The sequence below is a fragment of the Sciurus vulgaris genome (assembly GCF_902686455.1).
Source record: "Sciurus vulgaris genome assembly, chromosome: 3".
NCBI lineage: Eukaryota > Metazoa > Chordata > Mammalia > Rodentia > Sciuridae > Sciurus > Sciurus vulgaris.
In genome coordinates, this window is record NC_136463.1 from 174,079,373 (window position 1) to 174,095,729 (window position 16,357).

Here is a 16,357-nt window from a genome sequence, read left to right on the forward strand (position 1 = left end):
AGCGAGGTGCTAAACAATTTAGCGAGAACCTATCTCTAAATAAAAATATAAAAAGGCCTGGAAACGTTGCTCAGTGGTTAATTATCCTTGGGTTTAATCCCAAGTGCCAAAACAAACAAACCTTCTTGTTGATCGAAACTCACCAACATTTTGTTATTTTCTTTCCTTGTCCCTCTCTCCTCTCTCCTTCTCTCCTTCCTCTTTCTCTCCACACATATAAGACTTGCAATGCTGATGAAAGTAAGAAATTTGAAAGTAAGGAATTAAATTGTAATCACTGGGCACCATGGCACATGCCTGTAATTCCAGCGGCTTGGGAGGCTGAGGCAGGAGGATCGTGAGTTCAAAGGCAGCCTCAGGGGCTGGGGAGATAGCTCAGCTGGTAGAGTGCTTGCCTTGCAAGCACGAGGCCCTGAGTTTGATCCCCAGTACCACAAAAAAAGATCAAAGGCAGCCTCAGCAACTTAGTGAGGCCCTAAGCAACTCAGTGAGGCCCTGTCTCTAAATAAAATATTTGAAAAAGGGCTGGGGATGTGAGTCAGAGGTTAAATCCCCCGGCCTGACTGGGTTCAATCCCTGGTACCAAAATAAAAAAAAAAAAAAAAAGGAAAGAAATTAAGTTGTAATCATCATGACATTTCATCTCTAAATTCTGTAATATGTCTCTTGAAAACAAGAATTTTCTACACAAATCTAAATCATTTGGGCTGAGTATGTAGCTTGGTGGTACAGCAGGTACTTAGCATGTGCAAAGCCCTCAGTTTGATCCCCTTACACTTTTTGGTTTTAATCTTTTACAACATTGCTTTCCTTTTTTTTTTTTTTTTTTTGGTACCCGGTATTAAACCCAAGGGCACTTAACCACTGAGCCATACCCCAGCCCTTTTTATTTTTGATTTTTTATTTTGAGACAAGTTCTCACTAAGTTGCTTAGGGCCCCACTAAGTTGCTGAGTCTGGTATTGAACTTCTGATCCTCCTGCCCCGAGCTGCTAGGATCACAGACCTACACCAAGGTTGCTTTCCTTAAACCGCCTCAACCAATTACCTTGTAGAAAGACCCATCTCTGCCTCAGGCATGGTGGCACACACCTGTAAACCCAGCTCTCAGGAGGCTGAGACAGGAGAATGGAAGATTCAAGGCCAGACTGGGCAACGTAGCATGACCCTGTCTCAAAAGTAGCTTAGTAGTAAAGTGCTTGCATTTGATTCCCAGTATGGCAAGCAAAAAAAAAAAAAAAAGAAAAAGGAGAGAGAGTAATCCATACCTGACTAGATGATGGGGTATATTTTCCATTACATCATGTCAGGAGGCATCATATAATTTTGTCTCTTTGTTGGTGATGCCAAATTTAAGGATGGCATGTAGACTTTGGCTGAGCCTTATTTGTTTTGTACTTTTGCACTGTTACAGTGATTGGGACATTGCAGCACTATTCAGAATAGCCCAACTATAGGAACAACCCAAATGTCCACCAACAATGTATGAATGAACCCGCAAACTGGTATGTTCATACACGGGAACATTGTTCAGCCATACAAGGGAATAAGGTACTGATACACACTACATCCTGGGTGAGCCTCAAAACTTGATATAAAGTGAAAGTTTAAAAAGTCACACAATACACGCCATATATGAAATCCATGTATGTGAAATATCCAAAATAGGTAAATCCATTGGATTTTCTTCAGAGTGGTTAATTTTATGCTATGTGAGTGACACCTCAATAGAAATTAAGTGAGGCAGAATCTACAGGAGTTAAGTGGCATACAAGTGATTAAGAGTCTGATTTATGATTTTTTCATCCAGAATATATTAAGTCAAGCTAGCTAAAATTCAAGCCTTCATTTCAACTTGGCTTGTGAATCTGACTGATTTAGAAAGGTATCAACTGGAGGATTTGAAGAGTATTGATTTCACGCTAAGTGAAATAAGCCAGACTCAGAAAATCAAGGGTCAAATGTTTTGCTCTGTGGAAGCTAGAGCAAAATAAAGGGGGAGAAAGGCAGAGGGATTGAATACCATAAAGATACAGGGAAGATCAGCGGAGTAGAAGAAGGAGGTTGAGAGGGAGGGAGGAGGGAATGGGAGTAAGGCACCAGGGCCTGCAGCGGAGTAGGTCCAAGTCCATGCACGTGTGACTGACGAAATGAACCCAACTCTTAGGTATGCCTGTAGTGCTCTAATTAAAAAGCCAAAAGAGGTATCAAGCTCAGTGTTTAGAATTATTTTTTATTAATGTGTTATAGTTAGACATAATAGTGGAATTCCTTGTTACGTGTTTATACATGCACATGACCTGATTTGGTCTATTGCAACCCCCAGTGCCTCCCCTTTTCAGCCCCCTTCCCTCCTCCAGACCTCTTCCTCTACCCTATTGCTCCCCCTTCTGTTTTCATGAAATTCACTCCTCTTTCTTTTCTATTTTTATACCTTTATTTTATTCATTGTGTTTATTTATGTGGTGCTGAGGATCGAACCCAGTTCCCCACACATGTGAGGCAAAATGTTCTACCTCTGAGCCCCAGTCCCAGCCCCTTCCTTTTCTTTCCTTTCCTTTTCTTTTCTTTTCCTTTTCCCCCCCTCTGGAGCTTCCTTAATTTGAGAGAAAATATATGACCCTTGACTTTCTGAGTCTGGTTTTTATCTTACTTAACATATTGCTCTCAAGTCCAATCCATATTCCTTCAAATGACATAATTTTGTTCTTTATGGCTGAATAAAACTCCATTATGTATGTGTGCTGTATTTAAAAACCCATTCATTCATTAACGGACACCTCATCTGGCTCCATAACTTGGCTATTGTGAATTGTGCTGCTGTAGACACGGGCATGCATGTATCACTGCAGTAGGATGACCTTAACTCTTCAGGATGAATACAGAGGAGTGGGAAGCTGGATCAGATGATGTTTCCATGCCTAATCTTTTGAGGAACCTCCATACTGATTTCTATAATGTTTTGGAGTTGACTTCTTCACCTTCTCTTTGACTTCCAATTGAGAAGAATCCTGTTACCTTGAATTGCTTAAAGATAAAAATAGGAAATAGAGGTTATCAAATTATCTAGTTTTTATAACATTTTCTTCTTTCAATCCAATTTAGAATTAAGGAATTACAAAAACTTATGCAGGTTCTGTTTCTGTTATGCAATATGAAGGAATAAAGCAATATGTGGAGCAGGAGTTTATTAGGAAAATTCTAGATACTAGACTCTCAAAGCATATCAAGTGACAAAGAATTTTCTACTCACTGATCCAGCATTTATTTTTTATCCCATGGAGGTATACCAAACTGTGAGGAAACTTTATTTGGGATGTCATTTATGAAGCTCATTCATTAGATGCTCAGATAGTAATAATTCAAAACTAAGAGAATGGTTGAATTATCTCTGATAATCATTGGAATGTTGATCAGTCATTAAAAATAAAATTTAAGGAAAGATTATAATACCAGATTTATAATACCAAACAGCTAATGTGAGATTACGATAATTGATAAAATGCCAAATGAAAAATAATGTTTGATCTGCTATGGTAAAAAAAAAAAAAACAAAAAAAAACATAATTTGTTCATAAGAAAAAAAAAAAAAAACCAAAAGGAAAAATTTAACATTTCTTTCTGCTGGATGACAGGAATCTGGCTAATAGTCTGTCTTCTTCTACTTTTGTGCATTTTTCAAATGTACAATAGTAAACACGATTTTTGTAATAGTGGCCCCAATTTTGGGGCACTAGCTATGTGCCAGGCACTGTGCAGCCTTAGGTCATTTACTGTCTTGGCAGGCTTTGGAGACATGCTGTGATCAGGTAAAGGAATGAAGGTGGAGAGCTAAAAAGAAGTTGCCCCAGGCAAATTCTATAAGAGGTGAATTGTTATGGTTTATAAGTGAGGTGTCCCCCAAAAGTTCATGTGTGAGACAATGCAAGAGAATTCAGAGGTGAAATGATTGGGTTATGAGAGCTTTAATCTAATCAGCATATTAATTCACTGGCAGGGATTAACTGAGTGGCAACTGTAGGCAGGTAGGATGCTACCACATTAGCTGTTTGGTATTATAAATCTGGTATTATAATCTTTCCTTAAATTTTATTTTTAATGACTGATCAACATTCCAATGATTATCAGAGATAATTCAACCATTCTCTTAGTTTGGAGGAAGTGGATCTTTGGGTGTGTGCCTTTGTGTTTATATTTTGTCCCTGGTGAGCAAAGACTCTCTGCTTCCTGGTGGCCATGTCCAGAGCTGCTTTCCTCCTCCACACCCTTCTGCCATGATGAGTTGACCATCTATGGACTGAGACCTCCGAAACCGTGATCCCCAAATAAACTTTTCCTCCTCTAAAATTGATCTTGTCCGATCTGGTGGTCACAGTGGCAATAAATAAATAAATAAATGAATGAATAAATAAATAAATAAAATAAAACTGACTAAAACAGTAGTCCAGTTCCAGATCCACATTGTAACTATGACAAATGTAAATCATATAATGAACATTCCAGAGATATACAATGTATATTCAACTAGTATTTGTGTGGTTGGCTTAACACAGTATTGGATTCATTCTTGTCTCTGTGATTGAAATTAAGTCAATTTTCTTTGGGTCTCAGTTTATTCATCTTCATGGTAAGGAAAAGATTAATCTCCCATTTGTCTGACTCTTTATGCTCTGAACCTGCTTATGTACTTGCAATAAATACTTTCATGTAGGGGTGGGTACTGGGGAATGAACCCAGGGCCTCACACATACTAGGCAAGTGTTCTACCACTGAGCCATGCCCCCAGCCATTTTTATTTTATTTTGAAACAGTCTCACTGAATTACCCAGGCTGGCTCCAACCTTGTAATTCTCTTGCCTCAGCCTCCTGAGTAGCTGGGATTATAGGCATGTGCCACCCTGCACTAAAATAAATACTGGCAAGTCCACAATGTTTTTATAGGTGGGATAGTGTGTTTTTGTTTGTTTGTTTGTTTGTTTGTTTGTTTGTTTTTTGTTTTTTTAAAGATGAAGTATTTGGATTTAGGCATTAGGCAGATCCAGGTTCAAATCCTTTGGATACTTGAATTCCCTGAACCTCAGTTTCCACAGCTATAAAACAGGGGCAGTGATTTGTACCTTGAGGGTTGTGAGGAGCAGATAGGAGTCCCCAGGTAAAACGACAGGAGGTGGTCACCACTCAATAGCTGGCCTTTCCCTCCTCGGTTCTACCTTGGCTCACCCGATATAACTTTAAGTACAGAAGACTGAAGTGTGTATATGTTTCTTGTAAATTCTTGGCATATGTCCCTAAAGTAGACAGAAGACCAACCATCACTGGTAAATCGTCCACACTCAGACCTGGGCAAAGGGAAGCCAGTCAAGAAAATGGAATGATCCTCCTAGGAATGCCAGCAGAGGTCACTCTTTCAGCCTTGCTTCTGGGCTCATGGAAACTTTCTTGGAAGTTCCAGAATGCAATAAACACCCCACAGAGGTATGGAGGACATGTACTTCCTTGACCTTCCACCCATTCTGTGAACCTTTAACACACGGTGGATAGAGTAGTCAGTCTCCTGACGAGGTTCACTTATATATTTTGGTTAAATCCAAACTGAAATATTTTGACTTTTATGTATTGAGAATCATAAATACATGTTCTATTTTGGGTATCTACCTATCTATTCATAGGTAGATAGATAGACATACATATATGCCCAAAACACACACACACATACACACACACACACACACACACATATACACATTATAAATATAGATTAGTTCCTTCTTATTCACAGTTTTTGCTTTTCATGGTTTCAGTTACTTATGGTTAACTGCAGTCCAAAAATATTAAATGGAAAATTCCAGAAAGAAACAATATGTTTTTAAATAACTATTATAATATTTGATCTAATTATCCTAGCTTATTAATCTTTGTTAATCTCTTACTGTGCCTAATGTATATATTTAACCTTATCATGGGTGTGTATATATACAGGAAAAAGCATTGTATATGTAGGGTCAGTACTAACTGCGGTTTCAAGGTGCTGTTACTTAGCTACTTGATGGGTCATTTGAGAACAGAGGAGACAGGGAGTGGGTAGGATCTGGGAACAGAAGCCAACACTAGATTGGCCACTGCAGTGCATAACAGAAGACATAGCTGAAATGGCACGCTTTAAAATCGTAGTTCAGTGAGCACTTGCAATATACCTGGCTTTGTGTCTTCGTGTCCTTTCTCTCTTTCACTGATACATTTCCTTCTACAAACATTTTCAATTGTAATACATAACACAGACATTTTTTAAAAGGTGCAGCTTAACCTAGTGGGTGACTTTAAGTGGACATTCTTGTCACTACTACCCAGGTCAAGTTTTGTCAGTTTTTGCTCCATGTATTTTTATTGCTGTTCCTGCAGTACTGGGGATTGTACCCAGGGGGACTTTACCACTGAGCTGCATCACCAGCCCCCTTTTTCATGTTTATGTTGAGGCAGAGGCTCCCTAAGTTGCTTAGAGCCTCACTAAGATGCTGAGGCTACCGTGGAGCTTGTGATCCTCTTGCCTCAGCCTCGTGAGCTGCTGGGACTATGCAGCCTGCGCCACTGGGCCCGGTACGCTGTGTATTTTGAAGCTATGATATTAAGTGAGAAAAAAAAAGTTAGAATTGCTCTTTCATTATAAAAGTGGAAAGAAGTCATATATGTTGATATCTAAAGAGTTCTTCATATGCTATTTTTGTCTATGACAATAGAATTCCTGAAAATGAAGTTTGTCGCTATCATGTGCCATCAAAGAGAGAATGAAGGTGGGACAACAGTATTTTTTTTTTTTTTTTTTTTTTTTGTTACCAGGGATTGAACTCAGGGGCACTTAACCCCTGAGCCAATCCCCAGCCCTTTTTATATTGTTTTGAAATAGGTTCTTGCTGAGTTGCTCAGGGCCTCACTAGGTTGCTGAGGCTGCCTTTGAACTCATGATCCTCCTGCCTCAGCTTCTTGAGCTGCTGGGATTATAGGTATACCCCAACACGCCTGGTCAGAGGACAGGATTTCTTGTGTAGGAAGTCCTCTGCACACCTCCATTGTTCATTGGGGTGGTGATACAGGACCATGGCGGGGGGCATGGACCTTGAATTCAGACAGATCAACCTCTTGTATGTTGTGTGACTTGGGCAACTCACTTCACCTCTCTAAGCCTCTATTTTCCTTTCTGTAGAAAGAACAGTAAAGTTATTATGGCCAGGTACAGTGATGCACAGCTGTAATCCCAATGGCTCAGGAGGCTGTGACAGGAGGATTACAAGTTCCAGGCCAGCCTCGGTAACATAGGAAGACCCCGTCTCACAGTGAAAAAGGCCTGGGATGTAGCTCAGTGGTAAAGCATCCTTGGATTTGATCCCCAGGACCAAAAGTATTTCGAAAGTACTATGACTACTTTGTTGGTGCTGTGACTTTGTGAGGATTAAGTGAAAATATCCAGAGTTCCTACTTGGCATAGAGTAAACATCAAACAGATGTTAAACAATACTGCATCACTGCTGTCTTGTTATTAGCACACCTGAACCAAGGCTCAGTTTGATGTACCTGGTTGCAGTACAGGGAACAGGTACTAACTGATCCTGATTCTGTGAGCCTTTTCTCTTTCTTACAGCTCAGATGTGTGTTGGAATCTTCGTGCTACTGATCATATACAACTATTGGTTTCTTTACATCCCTTATTTGACATGGCTTTTCTTTGACTGGCAAACTCCAGAGCAAGGAGGCAGGAGATCCAACTGGGTCAGTAACTGGACTGTTTGGAGGTACTTTAAGGACTATTTTCCAATTCATGTGAGTAGCATTGTTTTTATAAACTGCTATATTGAGTTTGGAGAAGAGTGGAAATTTGTTCATCACCTATATCTCAAGTTTTTCCTTTTCAGCAGGAGTGCCTGAGTTCATTTTGTGCTTCTATAATGGAATACCAGAGACTGGGAACTTTAAAGAGAAAAGAAATTTATTTTTCACAGCTCAGGATTTTGGGACATCCACTATCAAGGGGCCAGCATCTGGCAGGGGCCTTCTTGCTCCATCATTCTGTGACAGATGCAGAAGGCTGAGAGGGCAAGAGAGAGTCAGGGGAGTCTCATCCCCTGACCACATGGCCGTGCCTCCAGCACTGCTGCACCGGGGTTAGGTTCCCCACACACGTGCTTTTGGGGGCACACGTTGAAACCTAAGGAGGGAGAAAGTCTGCTGTTGGGCCCAAGTTGCTAAATGAACTTTAAGGTGCAGTGACACAACTTGAAGGCTGTATATGAAGGGACCTGGGTTCAGAGGATATTTTAGAAAATCTGAAACAGTTCTAACCCAGGGAACGAAAATGAGCAACGTTCTCCATTTCCTCTTGACACAAAAATGAATCATGTGTTCTTTTTTTTTTTTTTTCCTCAATGGAAACTAATCCGGGGTGTCGTATGTCTTTATCTCCATGTGAATGTGTTGTAGCTCAGGAAAACTTGGGATTTGGATCCCAGTCACAACTACATATTTGGGTTTCACCCCCATGGAATACTTGTGACTGGAGCCTTTGGAAATTTTTGTGCCAACTACGCGGACTTCAAGGAGCTGTTTCCTGGCCTCACTGTGTATGTTCACATGCTCCCGTGCTGGTTCCGCTGTCCTCTCTTCCGAGAATATCTGATGAGTAGCGGTAAGTAGTGGCAGGTCACTGGTCCTCTAGTGCGCCGCGGTGGCAGAAGCACACAGAACGCTCACTTGGGTTCACTTGTTCTTAGAGTAAAATCCTGTGTTCTTATCCCCATCTGGCACCTCACATGCTGCCTGCATGTCCCTCACCTCTGCTGGACTGTAGGTGCCAGGGACATAAAGCCCATCTTCTGTTCCCTCACAAGTATCTAGCATGGTGACAGAAACACAGGAACGTTGGATAAATATTAATCCAATGAAAGAATAAATTAATGAATGCATTTTGTATATCCAGATGTGGGGAAAAAACAAATCACAAAGTGAATAAGTCATACCCTTGGAAAGGCACTTGATGTACTTTAATGAATATTAAAAATGGACATTGTCCTCCACTGTGTCTTGAAGTAATGGCAGTGATATAAACTAAACGTACTCAAGGTGCTTCTTTGTTTTCCTGGATTAAATGTAACTTGGCTCAGAAATAAGAGCCCTGGGGCTGGGGGTACAGCTCAGAGGTGGAGCATTTGCCTGGCATACTCAAGGGGCCTGGGTTTTATCTCCAGCACTGTGAGAAAAGACAGGAAAGAAGGAAGGAAGGAAGGCATTCTACTCTGCTACTCTGAACCAGTAGAATGTGCCTTGATCATTGAAACCATAATCCTACCAGTTCTGAGAATAAAATAAATCTGAAATGTCATAAAGATACTGTATAAGTCCACGCAGAAGCCTAAGGTTGTGTTGCTAGGTCTCAGTTCAAATTCTTTGTTTTTCCAACTTTAGGAACCTGTTGACCAACCATGAACGACAGTAACAAAGTGTTTTATGTTTGTGGACATTGTATAGGATAATTATTATTGTCTTTGTAGTTCCTGGATTTAAAGAAAAATGGGCAGTTTTTTTGAAAAATTATTTCAGGATCAAGAAGTGGCATGTTTAAGGATATAATTTTCCATGACCTTCCAGATTTTCCAAGTTAATGTTGTCTTTATCTGGTAGGAAATTAGTTCAAGTTGTTTCTCTTTATGAGTTTGTAAGCAGAACAGTGTCCATCGTAGGCTATTGAGTGCACTAGGGGGCGCACCAACCCCTCAAGCTACCAAGTGATCTGATCTCTGGTCTCTAGGGGGCGCACTCACCCCGCCCAAACCACCACAGGGGCTGGGTGCCTTTGCTCCTTGTTTGGCAAGCATTTGGTTAGAGTTTTAAAACAGGAAGAAAATTTAAAAGACATTTTTAAAATTTCAAAAAAGCACAGAAACGAATTTGCAGTATACTGTTTGCCCATTCGAAGTATAACCACAGGCGAATTTGAGTCGTGTAGTTGAGAGCAGGTTTGGGAAATTCCTGGCACCAGAGAGACAGGTGCAACCCACTCTATGGCAGTGTCAGACACAAATAGTCAAACTCAGAGTCTCTCCATAAGGTGACCCGCAGCCTCTGCTATTTACTAAAATGAATGACTGAGATGAAACCTGTCTGCTGTCCTGGTCTATATTGTGACATCTTCCTTTTTGCTACAATGTTCAATCTCTCAAGTCAGTGGAGATTTAGGCTGTCCTTGTCTCTGAGTAGATGGTCCTCAATACTGCCTCCCAGCACTGGCTTCTTAAGACAGTGCAGGGCCTGAAAAGAGCTTCCTTCTCTCAACCTGTCTTGGTGACTGCCCTGTATGGTTGGTGAAAGATAGACAGACGTGTGCACCAGACTTCATGTCACAAGGAACCCATGGGGCTTCAGAGGTCCTCACTCAAGGTGTCTTAATCAAGAAGTTTCTGTGGCTATAAGTCCTTTTCAATTCCACATCCAACCCTTTCCTCTTGGCCCATCTTGGTGTGTCAACACTCACTTGTGTGTTTCAAAGTTTGTGTATGTTTGGTCTACCCCATTAAGTCTGGGCAGGTCGCTGGGATCTGATCAACAACAGCCATATATGTCATGGAGAGGATTTTAGATTTTATCTTGTAGGTAAGCCACCAGGAACTTGTCAGGGATTTTGAACAAAAGAGGGACCTGGTTGAAGTTTGTGATACAAAGATCATTCAGACTGTAGCTGGTAGATAGGTCCGAGGGCCTGAGCCTGCAGACTGTAATGAGAGAGGCCTACTGTGTGAAGAAGGGGAGCTGATAAGGGCCAAACCATGACTCTGACTGGAAGTACAGGAGAGGAGGTCAATATGAAAAATATTTGATAGTCGCCAAGAATTTTGTGATCATTGTCAGCATTTGGCATGGCACCGGGCCTGTAGCAGGTGTTTGATAAATGCTTTTGAATGAGTGAATGAGCCATCACTTTAAGTGGGAACTGTAGTGCTCAGTGGGCTGCCCAGCGAGTGGATGCGGCGCAGCAAGTCTGCAGCTGCCGAGGCAGCACTCTGCCCACGGGAACCCGCCGCCGGGTGTGGCCTGGCGGTGGCAGGCAGCAGGCAGGCGCTGGGTTTGCCCTGCAGTCTGGCTCTCACCTCCAGCCTCGGGCTGCCTGCGACCTCGTGGGGTTCCTTCCTGGGTGGCCAGGTGTCGGACAGGCCTGCCAGGAAAGGCAAGAAGGCATGACAACACCCCCAGCTGTCAGTCTGCCATCCTAGCCAGCCATTGATCCACCTCTCAACTTGTGCTCGGCAGCCATTGGCTTAATCCCTAGTCGGAGAATTTTAACTGCTCCGATTGGCCGATGGTCCTTCGCCTGGGAAATTCAACTACTTAAGCGAAGCTCCCCACGATGCTCTCTAGCGCGCACACACTCTCTCTCTCTCTGTCTCTCTCTCTCTCTCTCTGTCTCTCTCTCTCTCTCTCTCTCTCTGTCTCTCTGTCTCTCTCTCTCTCTCTCTCTCTCTCTCTCTCTCTCTCTCTCTCTCTCTCTCTGTCTCTCTCTCTCTCTCTCTCGGCAGGGCGGACTCTGTTCGTCTGGCTAATAAAATCTCCTGTGTGAGTTTCCGCGTCTGTAGTGGTTTGTCTGGGCGCCTTTTCACTTTTCAGGAGCCAGTATGGGAGGAGCTGCATTTCTGACCCAGGCTCTGGATAGAAAGGCCCCATTCACCTTGATTGGTGATGCTGGGAGAGGAACCACGTGGAGGGAGAATTTAATGCTTGGGTGTGCAGGCTTGGAGGAGAAGGAGTCTTGCAGTTGACAAGGCGGAGATATCCATTGGAGATGTGGGCCTAGAGGCCAGGAGGGCTGTCTCCCAGGAGATGGATTTGGGAGAACTCAGCACACCCTTGGTCGTTGAGTCCATGGGTGTAGATGAAGGTAGAAGACACGAGAGACAGCGAGAGAGCTCTCAGATAGCAGCCTTGAAAATTAGCCTGAAGACAGGGAGCCTGTCAGGTCCTGAGTGTGTCCAGAGCACGCTAGGAGCCTCCTGTCTGGGAATCCAGAGGCCCTGTTTGCAGTGGAAGAAATGCCTCAGTTGCCACTCAGGCCACACAGAGCAGATGGCACACTTTGAACTCACTGAGAGCTCAGCACACCAGGACAGGTCGGGTTGATTCCTCTGACCTGTCACCCTCTGCCTCTGTCATAGTTTTACACCCACCAAAAAGAACCACAGTAAAATGAGTACATAATTTCCTTTAAGAGATGAAGTACGCTGTGTCTTACTAAAGTTAGTCTGACACATTTTGTTATGACTAAGTGGATAAAACCTGCAGTGAAACAGACCTGTGAGTCAGGACTGTTTTGTATTTTCATCTTTATTCCTTTCTGTATTTTCCTCCAAGAACCCATAGTACATATAAAACCTGAAATCTTTAGTTTTTAAAATTACTGGATACGTAGACTGAACAATTATCTGTCAAAAATGAACTATATACATTTAAAGACTGACTTTACATTTAGAGCCAGAATCTATATATTTTAAAATCATTTCAACATCTGTCAAGTGATGTAGTTTACTTCTCCAGTGTCTGAATTTTTAAAGTGATTTGCTATGAATTCAGGTTTGGAAAATAAGAATCCATACAGAAGATCTGGAAACAGGCCATTGTGTGTTCAGAAGATCCACTGCAACCTCTTGGGAGATAGACTTTTTATTTCTGTGCAAGGCCCTGCTAGGCAAGACCAAGGCCACCACATTTAACCGTGCAGCGTGTCTACTGAACAACTCCTAGGCAGTGGAGGGGGGGGGCACACCTTTTATTTGAACTGTACAATAAATGGAGAGCTGTAGAGTTGAGTCATTAGTGCACAATTGACCTAAAGAAGTGGTAGCCCTCATAATGATCAGGTGACATTTTGAAGACCAAACCCATTCCCTGCCTAAATGTAGATCTCATAAATGGAACAAATATGTTACCAAAGATTTGGCTATGAAAAAATTTACAAACTTGCAAAGTGCCCCCAAGATAAACACTATAGGGATAGTTGTTAAATGTCCACTGTTGCCCTAGCATATTACAGAAATGTTTTAAGTTTTAAAAAGAGATAACTGATTACATATGTGCTTTTTTTTCACTAAGGGGCTGTTTCAGTGTCTAAGGAAAGTCTCTCCTATGTATTGAGCCAGGAGGGAGGTGGAAACATTTCAGTCATTGTCCTTGGGGGTGCCAAAGAATCACTGGAGGCCCATCCAGGAAAATTGACTTTGTTCATCCGCCCGAGGAAAGGATTTATTAAAATCGCTTTGACTCACGGGTAAGAGACTTTTTGAAGGTTAAGACTTTATGAACACAAAGAAGGAAGGTAATTTTTCTAGCCCTTAAGGACTTCCTCCAAGTTGATTTTAGAAGAAAAACAGGTGCAGATGTTTTGGGGAATGGAACACAAACGTTGTACGGAGGTTGCTCAGTTCCTTGGCATCCAGGAACTAACAAGGACAACAAAAAACAAAATTTGCACACGGTGTAAATTTCCCACAAGAGGAACAAAGTCCAATAAACAAGAAGCTTCCTGAAACCCTGACTTTCTATAGAATAAAATTCTGTCACTGGGTAGCTTGCTACATCACTCCCTTCAAGTGTGATGCAGTTTCAGTTCTTTGAACAGGAAGTTACCTACATACAGTATAATGAAGAATTTTTAGGTTTTTTTTTTTTTGTTGTTGTTGTTGCAAACATCAGCTGGGCTAAATAAATCATTCAAATCTTTCATCTAAAATTCTTCTCTTCCCCTTGGTTATTTGCAGGGCCCATTTGGTCCCAGTATTTTCTTTTGGCGAAAATGATCTGTTTAAACAAATTAGCAACCCTGAAGGTTCATGGCTTCGAACTGTTCAAGAGAAACTGCAGAAGATCATGGGGTTTGCTTTGCCGCTCTTTTATGCCAGAGGGATTTTCCAGTACAGTTTTGGTCTACTACCCTATAGGAAACCTATCTACACTGTTGGTACGTACATAAAAGGAATAAAATTGTTTCCTTACTTTAAGCAGTGCGAGTTGTTACTGAGGTGCCAATGCAAGACAAGTGGATTTGGATATGAATTTCCTAAAATAAAAATTGGCAGAAGTTGTTTGAGTTTTAATTACAGTATGCATTTTATTTATGAAATGACTTTTCCAGTTGAATGGGAATGATTGCTTTCAAGAATACCACTAGTGAACTATAGGTAGAACAGTTTTATGCCACTAAGTCACACAGAAATAAAATTTCTAATACTCTCTAAAGAATCAATTTCTCGGGCCTGGAGTTGTGGCTCAGTGGTGGAGTGCTTGCCTAGCATGTGTGAGGCACTGGGTTTAAATCTCAACACCACATATAAATAAATGAATAAAAAATGAAGGCCTATCAACATCTAAAAAATATTTTTAAAAAAGAATCAATTTCTCCGTACCAGCTATAGCATACCAATTCTTTCATTGAACAAGTTACATCAGGGTCTATTAAATGAAGAAAATTTCTATATAATACATGTCTTCATTACATTTCATGTAAGCATCAGTTTCTATAGCAAAGGCACTTTTTTGTGCAACTGGCTATATTTATATGTATTCTGTATTTTATTTTTAAAAGTTACACATTTTAGGGAATGGAGTTGTTGAGAGGAAGGTAAAGATCTAAAAGGACAGGAGCAGAGCTAGGTGTGGTGGCTCTTCCTATAGTCCCTGTATCTGGAAGGCTGAGGCAGGAGAATGGCTTAAGCCTAGGAATTCAAGACCAGCTTGGGCAACATAGTGTAACCCTGCCTCAAATGAATGAATGAATGAATGAATGAATGAATGAATAAATAAATAAATGCATAAGGAATGACTCCAGTTGGGAGGAGACTGGTGAATAAAATTAAAAAAAAATTAGCCCTAGCAGAATTAACCCAAACTAGATACTTTATATGAAACTGGAATAATATTTGCTCCATGGATTAAATGAAATTGAAATATAGTGACTTTTTCTTTTTTTACATCTATTCCACTGGAGAGGGGTTTTCACTGACTGTTTACATAGCTTTGCAGTTCACATGCCATCACGTGATGCTGTCTTTAAATGCTGTGATAAACTCGGATGTAATTTTTACAGCCTTTTGGATAGTTAGTATATTAGGAGCACTGAGATAAGTTTAAGGTTACAACTGTATTCTTCAAGATCAGCTGGCTACATTTCTTTGGTATAATATTAATTGATCATTTTTGATTCCTGTGTACAAAGTTCTATTACTGGTGTGGGGGAGACTATAAAGGAAATTTTGAAGCACAATTTTCAGAATGAAAAGATTAATTAGATAGAACTAGATATGTTCACATGAAGTAAGTTGTAATTGCTGAAAGCAAAGTGTATTTTGTTGAATTAATTGATCATGATTGGGATAAGCATTTTTAAGTAAAGTGGTTTGTTGTTTGATATAGTCAGGTTATGACTTTATTAACAAATGAGGAGTTGGTCAAGGGTCAAATGGAATTATTGAATCAGAGTTAGTTGTCAAGACTGGAAAGCTAGCTGGGTGTGCTGATGCACACCTGTAATTCCAACAGCTCAGGAGGCTGAGGCAGAAGGATTGCAAGTTCAAAGCCAGCCTCAGCAACAACAAGGCACTAAGCAACTCAGTGAGACCCTGTCTCTAAATAAAATACAAAGTAGGGTTGGGGATGTGACCCAGTGGTCCTGTGCCCCTGAGTTCAATCCCCGGTACCAAAAACAAAACAAAACAAAAGACTAGAAAGCTATTGCTCTTGCATTTGTTCATGCTCAGCCAATGTGCTTCTTTTAAAACCTCAGAAAAAAGGACACTTCCTTTGGTCAATCCCTCTACTTACCCTGAAACAATTACTAGTCTGCAGCATCCCCAGTATCCCATTATTATTTGAAGCCCTTTGAAAATCAAGTTAAGAATGTGAACATTTAGGCTCATTGTCAGGCACCTATCATTCTCCATTTGCCTGCCTCTCGCCTGTCCATCACCTGCCTTACACCCTATCCATCACCCAACGCACGAGGTTCATCTCCCGATCATCCGACAACAGTCAGCAAACTGATCTCGGACCACCAGTGGAGCACCAGCTGCCTGCTGTTGCCTGGAAGTTCACTGTTACAGTACCTGCAGGTTGGTTACACGTGGCTGCCACCATTTTGAGACAACAGCCAGGCCCCATAGGACTCCCAGCCAGACTGATTAAGCCCCGTCTCCAGGATCCCTCAGCCCGACCAATCACTCCCTGCCTCTGGGGCCCTCACATCGACTAACTGCTCCCTGCCACCAGGACCCCCAGACCAACTGACTGCACCTATCACTGGGACTCCAGACCGACTGATTGCAACTGGCCTCCAG

The 16,357-nt window shown here is 41.5% G+C and overlaps 1 protein-coding gene across 1 annotated transcript in view; it reads left to right on the forward strand.

The window, feature by feature from the left end:
* The window catches only part of MOGAT1 (monoacylglycerol O-acyltransferase 1), a 41,380-nt gene that overhangs the window by 11,150 nt on the left and 13,873 nt on the right, over positions 1–16,357 (forward strand). The window contains exons 2-5 of the mRNA XM_079131911.1: positions 7,633–7,811; positions 8,469–8,673; positions 13,122–13,296; positions 13,787–13,986. Of these exons, the coding sequence (XP_078988037.1) occupies positions 7,633–7,811; positions 8,469–8,673; positions 13,122–13,296; positions 13,787–13,986 (759 nt within the window). The remainder of the gene's footprint in view (positions 1–7,632; positions 7,812–8,468; positions 8,674–13,121; positions 13,297–13,786; positions 13,987–16,357) is intronic.